This window comes from Oncorhynchus tshawytscha, unplaced genomic scaffold (genome assembly GCF_018296145.1).
Source record: "Oncorhynchus tshawytscha isolate Ot180627B unplaced genomic scaffold, Otsh_v2.0 Un_contig_2252_pilon_pilon, whole genome shotgun sequence".
Lineage (NCBI taxonomy): Eukaryota > Metazoa > Chordata > Actinopteri > Salmoniformes > Salmonidae > Oncorhynchus > Oncorhynchus tshawytscha.
The window spans coordinates 1-18285 of NW_024608737.1; the positions used below are offsets into that span (position 1 = coordinate 1).

Here is an 18285-nt window from a genome sequence, read left to right on the forward strand (position 1 = left end):
AGCTGGGGTTAGGGGTTAGGGGTTAGGGTGGAGCTGGGGAGTGGACATGAAGCTGGGGTTAGGGTTAGGGTGGAGCTGGGGAGTGGACATGAAGCTGGGGTTAGGGGTTAGGGTGGAGCTGGGGAGTGGACATGGACTGGGGCTGGGGTTAGGGTGGAGCTGGGGAGTGGACATGAAGCTGGGGTTAGAGGTTAGGGTGGAGCTGGGGAGTGGACATGAAGCTGGGGTTAGGGGTTAGGGTGGAGCTGGGGAGTGGACATGAAGCTGGGGTTAGGGGTTAGGGTGGAGCTGGGGAGTGGACATGAAGCTGGGGTTGGAGGTTAGGGGTTAGGGTAGAGCTGGGGAGTGGACATGAAGCTGGGGTTAGGAGTTAGGGTGGAGCTGGGGAGTGGACATGAAGCTGGGGTTGGAGGTTAGGGGTTGGGGGTAGAGCTGGGGAGTGGACTGGGGAGTGGACATAAAGCTGGGGTTAGGAGTTAGGGTGGAGCTGGGGAGTGGACATGAAGCTGGGGTTAGGGTGGAGCTGGGGAGTGGACATGAAGCTGGGGTTAGAGGTTAGGGGTTAGGGTGGATCTGGGGAGTGGACATGAAGCTGGGGGGGTTAGGGTGGAGCTGGGGAGTGGACATGAAGCTGGGGTTAGGGTGGAGCTGGGGAGTGGACATGAAGCTGGGGTTAGAGGTTAGGGGTTAGGGTGGATCTGGGGAGTGGACATGAAGCTGGGGTTAGGGTAGAACTGGGGAGTGGACATGAAGCTGGGGTTAGGGTAGAGCTGGGGAGTGGACATAAAGCTGGGGTTAGGAGTTAGGGTGGAGCTGGGGAGTGGACATGAAGCTGGGGTTAGGGGTTAGGGTGGAGCTGGGGAGTGGACATGAAGCTGGGGTTGGAGGTTAGGGGTTAGGGTAGAGCTGGGGAGTGGACATGAAGCTGGGGTTAGAGGTTAGGGGTTAGGGTGGAGCAGACATGAAGCTGGGGTTAGAGGTTAGGGTGGAGCTGGGAGTGGACATGAAGCTGGGGTTAGAGGTTAGGGGTTAGGGTGGAGCTGGGGAGTGGACATGAAGCTGGGGTTAGGGGTTAGGGTGGAGCTGGGGAGTGGACATGAAGCTGGGGTTAGAGGTTAGGGGTTAGGGTGGAGCTGGGGAGTGGACATGAAGCTGGGGTTAGAGGTTAGGGGTTAGGGTGGAGCAGACATGAAGCTGGGGTTAGAGGTTTGGGGTTAGGGTGGAGCAGACATGAAGCTGGGGTTAGGGTTAGGGTGGAGCAGACATGAAGCTGGGGTTAGGGTTCAGGGTTATGTTTATAATCATCTTTACCTGGAAGTGGAGCTCAGAATAAGTTCTTACTTTTCTGTGGACAAAAATAAAATGGGATAAATTAACCACAGCCTGCATATCACCATCTCTGTGCATATATCTGTACATATATACTATATCTATATCTACTCATCATGTGGACAAGTCTCAAATCTTACATTGCAGTCGCCTCAGCAGATATTTCATTTTTTATGATGCACCAGACTGCTGCTAGTCAGTGTGGTAACGATGCACCAGACTGCTGTGAGTCAGTGTGGTAACGATGGACCAGACTGCTGCTAGTCAGTGTGGTAACGATGGACCAGACTGCTGTGAGTCAGTGTGGTAACGATGGACCAGTCTGCTGTGAGTCAGTGGGTAACGATGCACCAGACTGCTGTGAGTCAGTGTGGTAACGATGGACCAGACTGCTGTGAGTCAGTGTGGTAACGATGGAGACTGCTGTGAGTCAGTGTGGACGATGGACCAGACTGCTGTGAGTCAGTGTGGTAACGATGGACCAGACTGCTGTGAGTCAGTGTGGTAACGATGGACCAGACTGCTGTGAGTCAGTGTGGTAACGATGGACCAGACTGCTGTGAGTCAGTGTGGTGCTGTGAGTCGATGGACCAGACTGCTGTGAGTCAGTGTGGTAACGATGGACCAGACTGCTGTGAGTCAGTGTGGTAACGATGGACCAGACTGCTGTGAGTCAGTGTGGTAACGATGCACCAGACCTAGTAGAGTCATCTGTAAACACGCATCAGGGGTTTTTCAGCCCCTACACCACTTACCCTGTTTACCAGTGTTTCAGCCCCTACACCACTTACCCTGTTTACCAGAGTGTTTCAGCCCCTACACCACTTACCCTGTTTACCAGTGTTTCAGCCCCTACACCACTTACCCTGTTTACCAGTGTTTCAGCCCCTACACTACTTACCCTGTTGACCAGTGTTTCAGCCCCTACACCACTTACCCTGTTTACCAGTGTTTCCGCCCCTACACCACTTACCCTGTTGACCAGTGTTTCAGCCCCTACAACACTTACTGTGTTTACCAGTGTTTCCGCCCCTACACCACTTACCCTGTTAACCAGTGTTTATGCCCCTACACCACTTACCCTGTTAACCAGTGTTTCAGCCCCTACAGTGTGTTCGAACTTACTGTGTTTACCAGTGTTTCAGCCTCTACACCACGTACTGTGTTTACCAGAGTTTCAGCCCCTACACCACTTACCCTGTTTACCAGAGTGTTTCAGCCCCTACACCACTTACCCTGTTAACCAGTGTTTCAGCCCCTACACCACTTACCCTGTTTACCAGAGTGTTTCAGCCCCTACACCACTTACCCTGTTAACCAGTGTTTCAGCCCCTACACCACTTACCCTGTTTACCAGTGTGTTTCAGCCCCTACACCACTTACCCTGTTTACCAGTGTGTTTCAGCCCCTACACCACTTACCCTGTTTACCAGTGTTTCCCCCCTACACCACTTACCCTGTTTACCAGAGTTTTTCAGCCCCTACACCACTTACCCTGTTTACCAGTGTTTCAGCCCCTACACCACTACCCTGTTTACCAGAGTGTTTCAGCCCCTACACCACTTACCCTGTTTACCAGAGTGTTTCAGCCCCTACACCACTTACCCTGTTTACCAGAGTGTTTCAGCCCCTACACCACTTACCCTGTTGACCAGTGTTTCAGCCCCTACACCACTTACCCTGTTGACCAGTGTTTCAGCCCCTACACCACTTACCCTGTTTACCAGTGTTTCAGCCCCTACACCACTTACCCTGTTTACCAGAGTGTTTCAGCCCCTACACCACTTACCCTGTTTACCAGAGTGTTTCAGCCCCTACACCACTTACCCTGTTTACCAGAGTGTTTCCGCCCCTACACCACTTACCCTGTTTACCAGAGTGTTTCATCCCCTACACCACTTACCCTGTTTACCAGAGTGTTTCAGCCCCTACACCACTTACCCTGTTTACCAGAGTGTTTCATCCCCTACACCACTTACCCTGTTTACCAGTGTTTCAGCCCCTACACCACTTACCCTGTTTACCAGAGTGTTTCAGCCCCTACACCACTTACCCTGTTTACCAGAGTGTTTCATCCCCTACACCACTTACCCTGTTTACCAGAGTGTTTCAGCCCCTACACCACTTACCCTGTTTACCAGACTGTTTCAGCCCCTACACCACTTACCCTGTTTACCAGACTGTTTCAGCCCCTACACCACTTACCCTGTTTACCAGACTGTTTCAGCCCCTACACCACTTACCCTGTTTACCAGAGTGTTTCAGCCCCTACACCACTTACCCTGTTTACCAGAGTGTTTCAGCCCCTACACCACTTACCCTGTTTACCAGAGTGTTTCAGCCCCTACACCACTTACCCTGTTTACCAGAGTGTTTCAGCCCCTACACCACTTACCCTGTTTACCAGAGTGTTTCAGCCCCTACATCACTTACCCTGTTTACCAGAGTGTTTCCGCCCCTACACCACTTACCCTGTTTACCAGTGTTTCAGCCCCTACACCACTTACCCTGTTTACCAGAGTGTTTCAGCCCCTACACCACTTACCCTGTTTACCAGTGTTTCAGCCCCTACACCACTTACCCTGTTTACCAGTGTTTCAGCCCCTACACCACTTACCCTGTTTACCAGTGTTTCAGCCCCTACACCACTTACCCTGTTTACCAGTGTTTCAGCCCCTACACCACTTACCCTGTTTACCAGTGTTTCAGCCCCTACACCACTTACCCTGTTTACCAGTGTTTCAGCCCCTACACCACTTACCCTGTTTACCAGTGTTTCAGCCCCTACACCACTTACCCTGTTTACCAGAGTTTTCAGCCCCTACACCACTTACCCTGTTTACCAGTGTTTCAGCCCCTACACCACTTACCCTGTTTACCAGAGTGTTTCAGCCCCTACACCACTTACCCTGTTTACCAGAGTGTTTCAGCCCCTACACCACTTACCCTGTTTACCAGAGTGTTTCAGCCCCTACACCACTTACCCTGTTTACCAGAGTGTTTCAGCCCCTACACCACTTACCCTGTTTACCAGAGTGTTTCAGCCCCTACACCACTTACCCTGTTTACCAGAGTGTTTCAGCCCCTACACCACTTACCCTGTTTACCAGAGTGTTTCAGCCCCTACAACACTTACCCTGTTTACCAGAGTGTTTCAGCCCCTACACCACTTACCCTGTTGACCAGTGTTTCAGCCCCTACACCACTTACCCTGTTTACCAGTGTTTCAGCCCCTACACCACTTACCCTGTTTACCAGTGTTTCCGCCCCTACACCACTTACCCTGTTTACCAGAGTGTTTCAGCCCCTACACCACTTACCCTGTTTACCAGAGTGTTTCAGCCCCTACACCACTTACCGTGTTTACCAGTGTTTCAGCCCCTACAACACTTACCGTGTTTACCAGTGTTTCAGCCCCTACACCACTTACCCTGTTGACCAGTGTTTCAGCCCCTACACCACTTACCCTGTTGACCAGTGTTTCAGCCCCTACACCACTTACCCTGTTTACCAGAGTGTTTCAGCCCCTACACCACTTACCCTGTTTACCAGAGTGTTTCAGCCCCTACACCACTTACCCTGTTTACCAGAGTGTTTCAGCCCCTACACCACTTACCCTGTTTACCAGAGTGTTTCAGCCCCTACACCACTTACCCTGTTTACCAGAGTGTTTCATCCCCTACACCACTTACCCTGTTTACCAGAGTGTTTCATCCCCTACACCACTTACCCTGTTTACCAGAGTGTTTCATCCCCTACACCACTTACCCTGTTTACCAGAGTGTTTCAGCCCCTACACCACTTAACCTGTTTACCAGAGTGTTTCAGCCCCTACACCACTTACCCTGTTTACCAGAGTGTTTCAGCCCCTACACCACTTACCCTGTTTACCAGAGTGTTTCAGCCCCTACACCACTTACCCTGTTTACCAGAGTGTTTCCGCCCCTACACCACTTACCCTGTTTACCAGAGTGTTTCAGCCCCTACACCACTTACCCTGTTTACCAGTGTTTCAGCCCCTACACCACTTACCCTGTTTACCAGAGTGTTTCAGCCCCTACACCACTTACCCTGTTTACCAGAGTGTTTCAGCCCCTACACCACTTACCCTGTTTACCAGAGTGTTTCAGCCCCTACACCACTTACCCTGTTTACCAGAGTGTTTCAGCCCCTACACCACTTACCCTGTTTACCAGAGTGTTTCAGCCCCTACACCACTTACCCTGTTGACCAGTGTTTCAGCCCCTACACCACTTACCCTGTTGACCAGTGTTTCAGCCCCTACACCACTTACCCTGTTTACCAGTGTTTCAGCCCCTACACCACTTACCCTGTTTACCAGTGTTTCAGCCCCTACACCACTTACCCTGTTTACCAGTGTTTCAGCCCCTACACCACTTACCCTGTTTACCAGTGTTTCAGCCCCTACACCACTTACCCTGTTTACCAGTGTTTCAGCCCCTACACCACTTACCCTGTTTACCAGTGTTTCAGCCCCTACACCACTTACCCTGTTTACCAGTGTTTCAGCCCCTACACCACTTACCCTGTTTACCAGTGTTTCAGCCCCTACACCACTTACCCTGTTTACCAGAGTGTTTCAGCCCCTACACCACTTACCCTGTTTACCAGTGTTTCAGCCCCTACACCACTTACCCTGTTTACCAGACTGTTTCAGCCCCTACACCACTTACCCTGTTTACCAGAGTGTTTCAGCCCCTACACCACTTACCCTGTTTACCAGTGTTTCAGCCCCTACACCACTTACCCTGTTTACCAGAGTGTTTCAGCCCCTACACCACTTACCCTGTTTACCAGAGTGTTTCAGCCCCTACACCACTTACCCTGTTTACCAGAGTGTTTCAGCCCCTACACCACTTACCCTGTTTACCAGAGTGTTTCAGCCCCTACACCACTTACCCTGTTTACCAGAGTGTTTCAGCCCCTACACCACTTACCCTGTTTACCAGAGTGTTTCAGCCCCTACACCACTTACCCTGTTTACCAGAGTGTTTCAGCCCCTACACCACTTACCCTGTTTACCAGTGTTTCCGCCCCTACACCACTTACCCTGTTTACCAGTGTTTCCGCCCCTACACCACTTACCGTGTTTACCAGTGTTTCAGCCCCTACACCACTTACCCTGTTTACCAGTGTTTCAGCCCCTACACCACTTACCCTGTTTACCAGTGTTTCAGCCCCTACACCACTTACCCTGTTGACCAGTGTTTCAGCCCCTACACCACTTACCCTGTTGACCAGTGTTTCAGCCCCTACACCACTTACCCTGTTGACCAGTGTGTTTCAGCCCCTACACCACTTACCCTGTTTACCAGAGTGTTTCAGCCCCTACACCACTTACCCTGTTTACCAGAGTGTTTCCGCCCCTACACCACTTACCCTGTTTACCAGTGTTTCAGCCCCTACACCACTTACCCTGTTTACCAGAGTGTTTCCGCCCCTACACCACTTACCCTGTTTACCAGTGTTTCAGCCCCTACACCACTTACCCTGTTTACCAGAGTGTTTCAGCCCCTACACCACTTACCCTGTTTACCAGAGTGTTTCAGCCCCTACACCACTTACCCTGTTTACCAGAGTGTTTCAGCCCCTACACCACTTACCCTGTTTACCAGTGTTTCAGCCCCTACACCACTTACCCTGTTTACCAGTGTTTCAGCCCCTACACCACTTACCCTGTTTACCAGTGTTTCAGCCCCTACACCACTTACCCTGTTTACCAGTGTTTCAGCCCCTACACCACTTACCCTGTTTACCAGAGTGTTTCCGCCCCTACACCACTTACCCTGTTGACCAGTGTTTCAGCCCCTACACCACTTACCCTGTTGACCAGTGTTTCCGCCCCTACACCACTTACCCTGTTTACCAGAGTGTTTCAGCCCCTACACCACTTACCCTGTTTACCAGAGTGTTTCAGCCCCTACACCACTTACCCTGTTGACCAGAGTGTTTCAGCCCCTAAACCACTTACCCTGTTTACCAGAGTGTTTCAGCCCCTAAACCACTTACCCTGTTTACCAGAGTGTTTCAGCCCCTACACCACTTACCCTGTTGACCAGAGTGTTTCAGCCCCTAAACCACTTACCCTGTTTACCAGAGTGTTTCAGCCCCTACACCACTTACCCTGTTTACCAGAGTGTTTCAGCCCCTACACCACTTACCCTGTTTACCAGTGTTTCAGCCCCTACACCACTTACCCTGTTTACCAGTGTTTCAGCCCCTACACCACTTACCCTGTTTACCAGTGTTTCAGCCCCTACACCACTTACCCTGTTTACCATTGTGTTTCAGCCCCGACAAGAAAGCTGAAGTATGATAGACACTGGAGGGAAGACATTCACAGTTATAGGTGCTGTACTGTCGACACCATAGTTGAGCCTCCTGATTACCCTGTCCTGCTGGGATTGTTAGAACAGTTATAGGTGCTTTACTGTCGACACTATAGTTGAGCCTCCAGATCACCCTGTCATGCTGGGATTGTTAGAACAGTGATAGGTGCTGTACTGTAGACACTATAGTTGAGCCTCCAGATCACCCTGTCATGCTGGCGCTGCTGCCAATACAAGAGATTATATTGTCTTGTGATTTGATATTTGACTGATGTTTTCCTAAATTGATTTGTAGTGTAATTCCTCTGCTCTGTATTGAACCTCTCATCCAACCGTCCGTCCCGAGCTGCTGTAATCCTCCACAGATACAGCTGTGACCCAGAGTCAGACGTCCGGCCTCCTCAGCCAGTTGTTTACCTTCTTCTTGGCCTGTAGCAGCTCCTGGTAGAAAGTAGAGCGGAGGAAGCGGCTGTAGGAATCACTCTTCATCAGCTTGTAGATGTGCTCCTGAAACAGAGAAGGTACATTCCAACCTTACTGTGTACAGACCCACCAATAACCCCACTCCATTCTAACCCACCAATAACCCCACTCCATTCTAACCCACCAATAACCCCACTCCATTCTAACCTTACTGTGTACCAACCCACCAATAACCCCACTCCATTCTAACCCACCAATAACCCCACTCCATTCTAACCTTACTGTGTACCAACCCACCAATAACCGCACTCCATTCTAACCCACCAATAACCCCACTCCATTCCAACCTTACTGTGTACCAACCCACCAATAACCCCAATCCATACCAACCTTAGTGTGTACCAACTCACCAATAACCCCACTCCATTCTAACCCACCAATAACCCCACTCCATTCTAACCTTACTGTGAACCAACCCACCAATAACCCCACTCCATTCTAACCTTACTGTGTACCAACCCACCAATAACCCCACTCCATTCTAACCTTCCTGTGTACCAACCCACCAATAACCCCACTCCATTCCAACCTTACTGTGTACCAACCCACCAAAACCCCCACTCCATACCAACCTTACTGTGTACCAACCCACCAAAAACCCCACTCCATACCAACCTTACTGTGTACCAACCCACCAATAACCTCACTCCATTCTAACCTTACTGTGTATCAACCCACCAATAACCCCACTCCATTCCAACCCACCAATAACCCCACTCCATTCTAACCTTACTGTGTACCAACCCACCAATAACCCCACTCCATTCTAACCTTACTGTGCACAAACCCACCAATAACCCCACTCCATTCTAACCTTACTGTGCACCAACCCACCAATAACCCCACTCCATTCTAACCTTACTGTGTACCAACCCACCAATAACCCCACTCCATTCTAACCTTACTGTGTACCAACCCACCAATAACCCCACTCCATTCTAACCTTACTGTGAACCAACCCACCAATAACCCCACTCCATTCTAACCTTACTGTGTACCAACCCACCAATAACCCCACTCCATTCTAACCTTACTGTGAACCAACCCATCAATAACCCCACTCCATTCTAACACCTGTCTAAAAATGTGGGCAAAATCAGAATGTGGACAAGAAAGGACAAAGGACGCATGTTAGCACCAGGTATAAACGGGGCCGGAGAGTCACAAAGAAGTAATTAAACAGAACATTGTTCCTATTCAGCTGCAGTATTACTCTCCCCATTCAAAACACCACTTCCTGACTCCTCACAGACCTGTGCGTCCTCGAAGGCGTATCGTCCGGGGTCCTTGACATTCTGTGTGGTCTTGTCATAGCTCTTGGAGTCAACGTTAATGGCACTGGGGGCCCCTGGGGCCAAGAACTCCTGCCAGATCTCCTGGACCCTTGTAGGGACCTCCCGAATCGGCCTCTTCTTCACCTCCTGAACCGCCAGCCAGAACCTGGACCACAGACAGATAAAGGAATGTTAAACATCAACAGAACCACAGACAGATAAAGGAATGTTAAACACAACAGAACCACAGACAGATAAAGGAATGTTAAACAACAGAACCACAGACAGATAAAGGAATGTTAAACACAACAGAACCACAGACAGATATAGGAATGTGTAACACATCAGCAGAACCACAGACAGATAAAGGAATGTTAAACACAACATAACCTGGACCACAGACAAAGGAATGTTAAACACAACAGAACCACAGACAGATAAAGGAATGTTAAACACAACAGAACCACAGACAGATAAAGGAATGTTAAACATCAACAGAACCACAGACAGATAAAGGAATGTTAAACATCAACAGAACCACAGACAGATAAAGGAATGTTAAACATCAACAGAACCACAGACAGATAAAGGAATGTTAAACACAACAGAACCACAGACAGATAAAGGAATGTTAAACACAACAGAACCATAGACAGATAAAGGAATGTTAAACATCAACAGAATCACAGACAGATACAGGACTGTTAAACATCAACAGAACCTGGACCACAGACAGATACAGGAATGTTAAACATCAACAGAACCACAGACGGATAAAGGAATGTTAAACATCAACAGAACCACAGACAGATACAGGAATGTTAAACACAACAGAACCTGGACCACAGACAGATAAAGGAATGTTAAACATCAACAGAACCACAGACAGATAAAGGAATGTTAAACATCAACAGAACCACAGACAGATAAAGGAATGTTAAACATCAACAGAACCACAGACAGATAAAGGAATGTTAAACATCAACAGAACCACAGACAGATAAAGGAATGTTAAACATCAACAGAACCACAGACAGATAAAGGAATGTTAAACATCAACAGAACCACAGACAGATAAAGGAATGTTAAACATCAACAGAACCTGGACCACAGACAGATAAAGGAATGTTAAACATCAACAGAACCACAGACAGATAAAGGAATGTTAAACAACAGAACCACAGACAGATAAAGGAATGTTAAACAACAGAACCACAGACAGATAAAGGAATGTTAAACATCAACAGAACCTGGACCACAGACAGATAAAGGAATGTTAAACACAACAGAACCACAGACAGATAAAGGAATGTTAAACATCAACAGAACCACAGACAGATAAAGGAATGTTAAACATCAACAGAACCTGGACCACAGACAGATAAAGGAATGTTAAACATCAACAGAACCACAGACAGATAAAGGAATGTTAAACATCAACAGAACCACAGACAGATAAAGTAATGTTAAACACAACAGAACCACAGACAGATAAAGGAATGTTAAACATCAACAGAACCACCGACAGATAAAGGAATGTTAAACATCAACAGAACCACAGACAGATAAAGGAATGTTAAACATCAACAGAACCACAGACAGATAAAGGAATGTTAAACATCAACAGAACCACCGACAGATAAAGGCATGTTAAACATCAACAGAACCACCGACAGATAAAGGAATGTTAAACATCAACAGAACCACAGACAGATAAAGGAATGTTTAACATCAACAGAACCACAGACAGATAAAGGAATGTTAAACAACAGAACCTGGACCACAGACAGATAAAGGAATGTTAAACATCAACAGAACCACAGACAGATAAAGGAATGTTAAACACAACAGAACCACAGACAGATAAAGGAATGTTAAACAACAGACCCTGGACCACAGACAGATAAAGGAATGTTAAACACAACATAACCTGGACCACAGACAAAGGAATGTTAAAAACAACAGAACCACAGACAGATAAAGGAATGTTAAACATCAACAGAACCACAGACAGATAAAGGAATGTTAAACATGTTCACTGGAAGTGAAAAGCGAAATTGTGACGTTACAGGTGACCTATTCCGTATCATAACATTGTCAAGTAAATACAAATATAAATTGAACAGGGTCCTGTTCAGGACACAAGTAGGGACAGGATGTATGTGGAAAGGTAGCTTTGTGTACTGACATGGTTCCCTCAGCCACTTTCCTTACGAACAAGCCGACACCTACCTAGCAGTTGTTTTGGCGGTGATGGCTGTGAAACCGTGTTAGAGCTGTCCAATCCACAAGCGACTCGCGGCATTATACCTAAAGCGGACGTTGCCATTGGCTGCATGGCGTACCATTAAGATAAAACCCAGCCCCGTTTACAAGTTTTAACACTGGAATGTGAGATGTAATCTACACCTGGATTAGACTGATAGAAATCCTCATTATTTCCTTTCAATGATTTTCAATTTGAGTCATTATTTTTATATAGAGCCTACGCTTTCTCCGTCTGTATTTCTTACACGAGTGGGATGGATGTGGCTTCGTGACAATGACCACACGAGCAGCTGCTCACCGATTTGACAACTCCATCACAGATCCAACTCTCGACAACACCAAAACACCAGCTCTGCTGATTGAGTATTGATTGAATATAAGTGAAAGTAAAAATCAGATATCTGCATCACAGTTCACGCTCCAAACTACAGTAATCTGACAGGAAGCTCTTCCAGCATGTCAACATCTATACGCTCCAAACTACAGTAATCTGACAGGAAGCTCTTCCACATGTCAACATCTATACGCCCCAAACTACAGTAATCTGACAGGAAGCTCTTCCACATGTCAACATCTATACGCTCCAAACTACAGTAATCTGACAGGAAGCTCTTCCACATGTCAACATCTATACGCCCCAAACTACAGTAATCTGACAGGAAGCTCTTCCACATGTCAACATCTATACGCCCCAAACTACAGTAATCTGACAGGAAGCTCTTCTAAATGTCAACATCTATACGCCCCAAACTACAGTAATCTGACAGGAAGCTCTTCCAGCTTGTCTCCAGTCCTGTAGCAGCATTGGGAATTATGTCCAGCAGAGGGAGCCAGAGAGCAAATTAAATTCTACTACAGGCCAGTTGAAACACGTGTTTATATTCCATAGTAGAGTACTATACTAGACTAGAGTACTAGAGTACTAGAGTAGTGTAGAAGAGTAGAGTACTAGAGTACTAGACTAGAGTACTAGAGTACTAGAGTAGTGTAATAGAGTAGAAGAGTAGAGTACTAGAGTACTAGAGTAGTAGAGTACTAGATTAGAGTACTAGCGTAGAGTACAGTAATATAGAGTAGAGTAAAGTACCATAGAGTACTAGAGTAGTGTATTATACAGAGTAAAGAACAGTAGACATACCTGAGGTTCTCTGAGCTGAACTCTGACTCCAGAAACTTGAGGAACTGTTCTCTCCCAACAGGATCCTTCAACACCTCGTTAATCCCAAAGCCCCACCTCTTCACTCTCTGCTGGCCCGGCTCCTTACTACAGAGAGAGATAGACAGAGGATCCTTCAACACCTCGTTAATCCCAAAGCCCCACCTCTTCACTCTCTGCTGGCCCGGCTCCTTACTACAGAGAGAGATAGACAGAGGATCCTTCAACACCTCGTTAATCCCAAAGCCCCACCTCTTCACTCTCTGCTGGCCCGGCTCCTTACTACAGAGAGAGATAGACAGAGGATCCTTCAACACCTCGTTAATCCCAAAGCCCCACCTCTTCACTCTCTGCTGGCCCGGCTCCTTACTACAGAGAGAGATAGACAGAGGATCCTTCAACACCTCGTTAATCCCAAAGCCCCACCTCTTCACTCTCTGCTGGCCCGGCTCCTTACTACAGAGAGAGATAGACAGAGGATCCTTCAACACCTCGTTAATCCCATAGCCCCACCTCTTCACTCTCTGCTGGCCCGGCTCCTTACTACAGAGAGAGATAGACAGAGGATCCTTCAACACCTCGTTAATCCCATAGCCCCACCTCTTCACTCTCTGCTGGCCTGGCTCCTTACTACAGAGAGAGATATTTTTTTAATTTGACCTTTATTTAAGTTAAGACCACATTCTTATTTTCAATGACGGCCTAGGAACAGTGGGTTAACTGCCTTGTTCAGTGGCAGAACGACAGATTTGACCTTGTCAGCTCGGGGATTCGATCTTGCAACCTTTTGGTTACCCACCTGGTCTCCAGTAACTCTGACAGAGAGAGAGAGAAGGACAGACTGAAGGTGAAACCACCTGGTCTCCAGTAACTCTGACAGAGAGAGAGAAGGACAGACTGAGGGAGAACCCACCTGGTCTCCAGTAACTCTGACAGAGAGAGAGAGAAGGACAGACTGAAGGTGAAACCACCTGGTCTCCAGTAACTCTGACAGAGAGAGAGAAGGACAGACTGAGGGGAACCCACCTGGTCTCCAGTAACTCTGACAGAGAGAGAGAGAAGGACAGACTGAGGGGGAACCCACCTGGTCTCCAGTAACTCTGACAGAGAGAAGGACAGACTGAGGGGGAACCCCTGGTCTCCAGTAACTCTGACAGAGAGAGAGAAGGACAGACTGAGGGTAAAACCACCTGGTCTCCAGTACCTCTGACAGAGAGAGAGAAGGACAGACTGAGGGGGAACCCACCTGGTCTCCAGTAACTCTGACAGAGAGAGAGAGAAGGACAGACTGAGGGGGAACCCACCTGGTCTCCAGTAACTCTGACAGAGAGAGAGAAGGACAGACTGAGGGGGAACCCACCTGGTATCCAGTAACTCTGACAGAGAGAGAGAAGGACAGACTGAGGGGGAACCCCCCTGGTCTCCAGTAACTCTGACAGAGAGAGAGAAGGACAGACTGAGGGTAAAACCACCTGGTCTCCAGTACCTCTGACAGAGAGAGAGAAGGACAGACTGAGGGTAAAACCACCTAGTCTCCAGTACCTCTGACAGAGAGAGAGAAGGACAGACTGAGGGGGAACCCACCTGGTCTCCAGTAACTCTGACAGAGAGAGAGAGAGAGAAGGACAGACTGAGGGGGAACCCACCTGGTCTCCAGTAACTCTGACAGAGAGAGAGAAGGACAGACTGAGGGGGAACCCCCCTGGTCTCCAGTAACTCTGACAGAGAGAGAGAAGGACAGACTGAGGGGGAACCCACCTGGTCTCCAGTAACTCTGACAGAGAGAGAGAAGGACCCCACCTGTTCTCCAGTAACTCTGACAGAGAGAGAGAAGGACAGACTGAGGGGGAACCCCCCTGGTCTCCAGTAACTCTGACAGAGAGAGAGAGAAGGACAGACTGAGGGGGAACCCATCTGGTCTCCAGTAACTCTGACAGAGAGAGAGAAGGACAGACTGAGGGGGAAACCCCCTGGTCTCCAGTAACTCTGACAGAGAGAGAGAAGGACAGACTGAGGGGAACCCACCTGGTCTCCAGTAACTCTGACAGAGAGAGAGAAGGACCCCACCTGTTCTCCAGTAACTCTGACAGAGAGAGAGAAGGACAGACTGAGGGGGAACCCCCCTGGTCTCCAGTAACTCTGACAGAGAGAGAGAAGGACAGACTGAGGGTGGAACCCCCTGGTCTCCAGTAACTCTGACAGAGAGAGAGAAGGACAGACTGAGGGGGAAACCACCTGGTCTCCAGTAACTCTGACAGAGAAAGAGAGAAGGACAGACTGAGGGTGAAACCACCTGGTCTCCAGTAACTCTGACAGAGAGAGAGAAGGACAGACTGAGGGGGAACCCACCTGGTCTCCAGTAACTCTGACAGAGAGAGAGAAGGACAGACTGAGGGGGAACCCACCTGTTCTCCAGTAACTCTGACAGAGAGAGAGAAGGACAGACTGAGGGGGAACCCACCTGGTCTCCAGTAACTCTGACAGAGAGAGAGAAGTACAGACTGAGGGGGAACCCACCTGGTCTCCAGTAACTCTGACAGAGAGAGAGAATGACAGACTGAGGGTAAAACCACCTGGTCTCCAGTAACTCTGACAGAGAGAGAGAAGGACAGACTGAGGGGGAACCCACCTGGTCTCCAGTAACTCTGACAGAGAGAGAGAGAAGGACAGACTGAGGGGGAACCCACCTGGTCTCCAGTAACTCTGACAGAGAGAGAGAGAGAAGGACAGACTGAGGGTAAACCTACCTGGTCTCCAGTAACTCTGACAGAGAGAGAGAAGGACAGACTGAGGGGGAACCCACCTGGTCTCCAGTAACTCTGACAGAGAGAGAGAAGGACAGACTGAGGGGGAACCCACCTGGTCTCCAGTAACTCTGACAGAGAGAGAGAGAAGGACAGACTGAGGGTAAACCTACCTGGTCTCCAGTAACTCTGACAGAGAGAGAGAAGGAGGGTGAAACCACCTGGTCTCCAGTAACTCTGACAGAGAGAGAGAAGGACAGACTGAGGGGGAACCCACCTGGTCTCCAGTAACTCTGACAGAGAGAGAGAAGGACAGACTGAGGGGGAACCCACCTGGTCTCCAGTAACTCTGACAGAGAGAGAGAAGGACAGACTGAGGGTAAACCCACCTGGTCTCCAGTTCCCAGACGGTGATGTCATCAGAGATCCAGGGGTTGGAGGGCTCCGGGGAGGTGAAGAAGGGGTCATACTCCACATACTGCCCTGTGTAGCTCAGCAAGCTGTATAGGGAGTACACCAATCACACTGCTCACTGACAATACGTACACCAGTCACACTGACAATACGTACACCAATCACACTGACAATACGTACACCAGTCACACTGACAATACGTACACCAGTCACACTGCTCACTGACAATACGTACACCAATCACACTGACAATACGTACACCAATCACACTGACAAATACCGTACACCAATCACACTGACAATACGTACACCAATCACACTGCTCACTGACAATATGTACACCAATCACACTGCTCACTGACAATGCTCACTGACAATACGTACACCAATCACACTGCTCACTGACAATATGTACACCAATCACTGACTGTACACCAATCACACACTGACAATCACACTGTACACCAATCACACTGACAATACGTACACCAATCACTGCTCACTGACAATACGTACACCAATCACACTGCTCACTGACAATACGTACACCAATCACACTGCTCACTGACAATATGTACACCAGTCACACTGACAATACGTACACCAGTCACACTGACAATACGTACACCAGTCACACTGCTCACTGACAATACGTACACCAATCACACTGCTCACTGACAATACGTACACCAGTCACACTGACAATACGTACACCAGTCACACTGACAATACGTACACCAATCACACCAATCACACTGCTCACTGACAATATGTACACCAGTCACACTGACAATACGTACTCCAATCACACTGACAATACGTACACCAATCACACTGCTCACTGACAATACGTACACCAGTCACACTGACAATACGTACACCAATCACACTGACAATACGTACTCCAATCACACTGACAATACGTACACCAATCACACTGCTCACTGACAATACGTACACCAATCACACTGCTCACTGACAATACGTACACCAATCACACTGACAATACGTACACCAATCACACTGCTCACTGACAATACGTACACCAGTCACACTGACAATACGTACACCAATCACACTGCTCACTGACAATACGTACACCAATCACACTGACAATACGTACACCAATCACACTGCTCACTGACAATACGTACACCAGTCACACTGACAATACGTACACCAATCACACTGACAATACGTACACCAATCACACTGCTCACTGACAATACGTACACCAGTCACACTGACAATATGTACACCAGTCACACTGACAATACGTACTCCAATCACACTGACAATACGTACACCAATCACACTGCTCACTGACAATACGTACACCAGTCACACTGACAATACGTACACCAATCACACTGACAATACGTACACCAATCACACTGCTCACTGACAATACGTACACCAATCACACTGACAATACGTACACCAATCACACTGACAATACGTACACCAATCACACTGACAATACGTACACCAATCACACTGACAATACGTACACCAGTCACACTGACAATACGTACACCAGTCACACTGACAATACGTACACCAGTCACACTGACAATACGTACACCAATCACACTGACAATACGTACACCAGTCACACTGACAATACGTACTCCAATCACACTGACAATACGTACACCAATCACACTGCTCACTGACAATAAGTACACCAGTCACACTGACAATACGTACACCAGTCACACTGACAATACGTACACCAGTCACACTGCTCACTGACAATAAGTACACCAGTCACACTGACAATACGTACACCAATAACAGCCTTGACTGCCAGTCTGTGTTCAGACAGTACTTCAATAACAGCCTTGACTGCCAGTCTGTTTACTAGACAGTACCCCAATAACAGCCTTGACTGCCAGTCTGTGTTCAGACAGTACCCCAATAACAGCCTTGACTGCCAGTCTGTGTTCAGACAGTACCCCAATAACAGCCTTGACTACCAGTCTGTTTACTAGACAGTACTTCAATAACAGCCTTGACTACCAGTCTGTTTTCAGACAGTACCCCAATAACAGCCTTGACTACCAGTCTGTGTTCAGACAGTACCCCAATAACAGCCTTGACTACTCCAATAACAGCCTTGACTACCAGTCTGTTTTCAGACAGTACTCCTATAACAGCCTTGTCTACCAGTCTGTTTTCAGACAGTACCCCAATAGCAGCCTTGACTACTCCAATAACAGCTTTGACTACCAGTCTGTGTTCAGACAGTACCCCAATAACAGCCT

At 48.2% G+C, this 18285-nt stretch overlaps 1 protein-coding gene across 1 annotated transcript in view; it reads right to left on the reverse strand.

The window, feature by feature from the left end:
* Positions 1–7949: 7949 nt before the first annotated feature.
* LOC121843774 (regulator of G-protein signaling 7-like) overlaps positions 7950–18285 on the reverse strand; it is a gene marked incomplete at its 5' end in the record, with an annotated part of 31930 nt that continues 21594 nt past the window's right edge. The window contains 4 exons of the mRNA XM_042313590.1: positions 7950–8186; positions 9416–9602; positions 12843–12968; positions 15994–16104. Of these exons, the coding sequence (XP_042169524.1) occupies positions 8064–8186; positions 9416–9602; positions 12843–12968; positions 15994–16104 (547 nt within the window). The remainder of the gene's footprint in view (positions 8187–9415; positions 9603–12842; positions 12969–15993; positions 16105–18285) is intronic.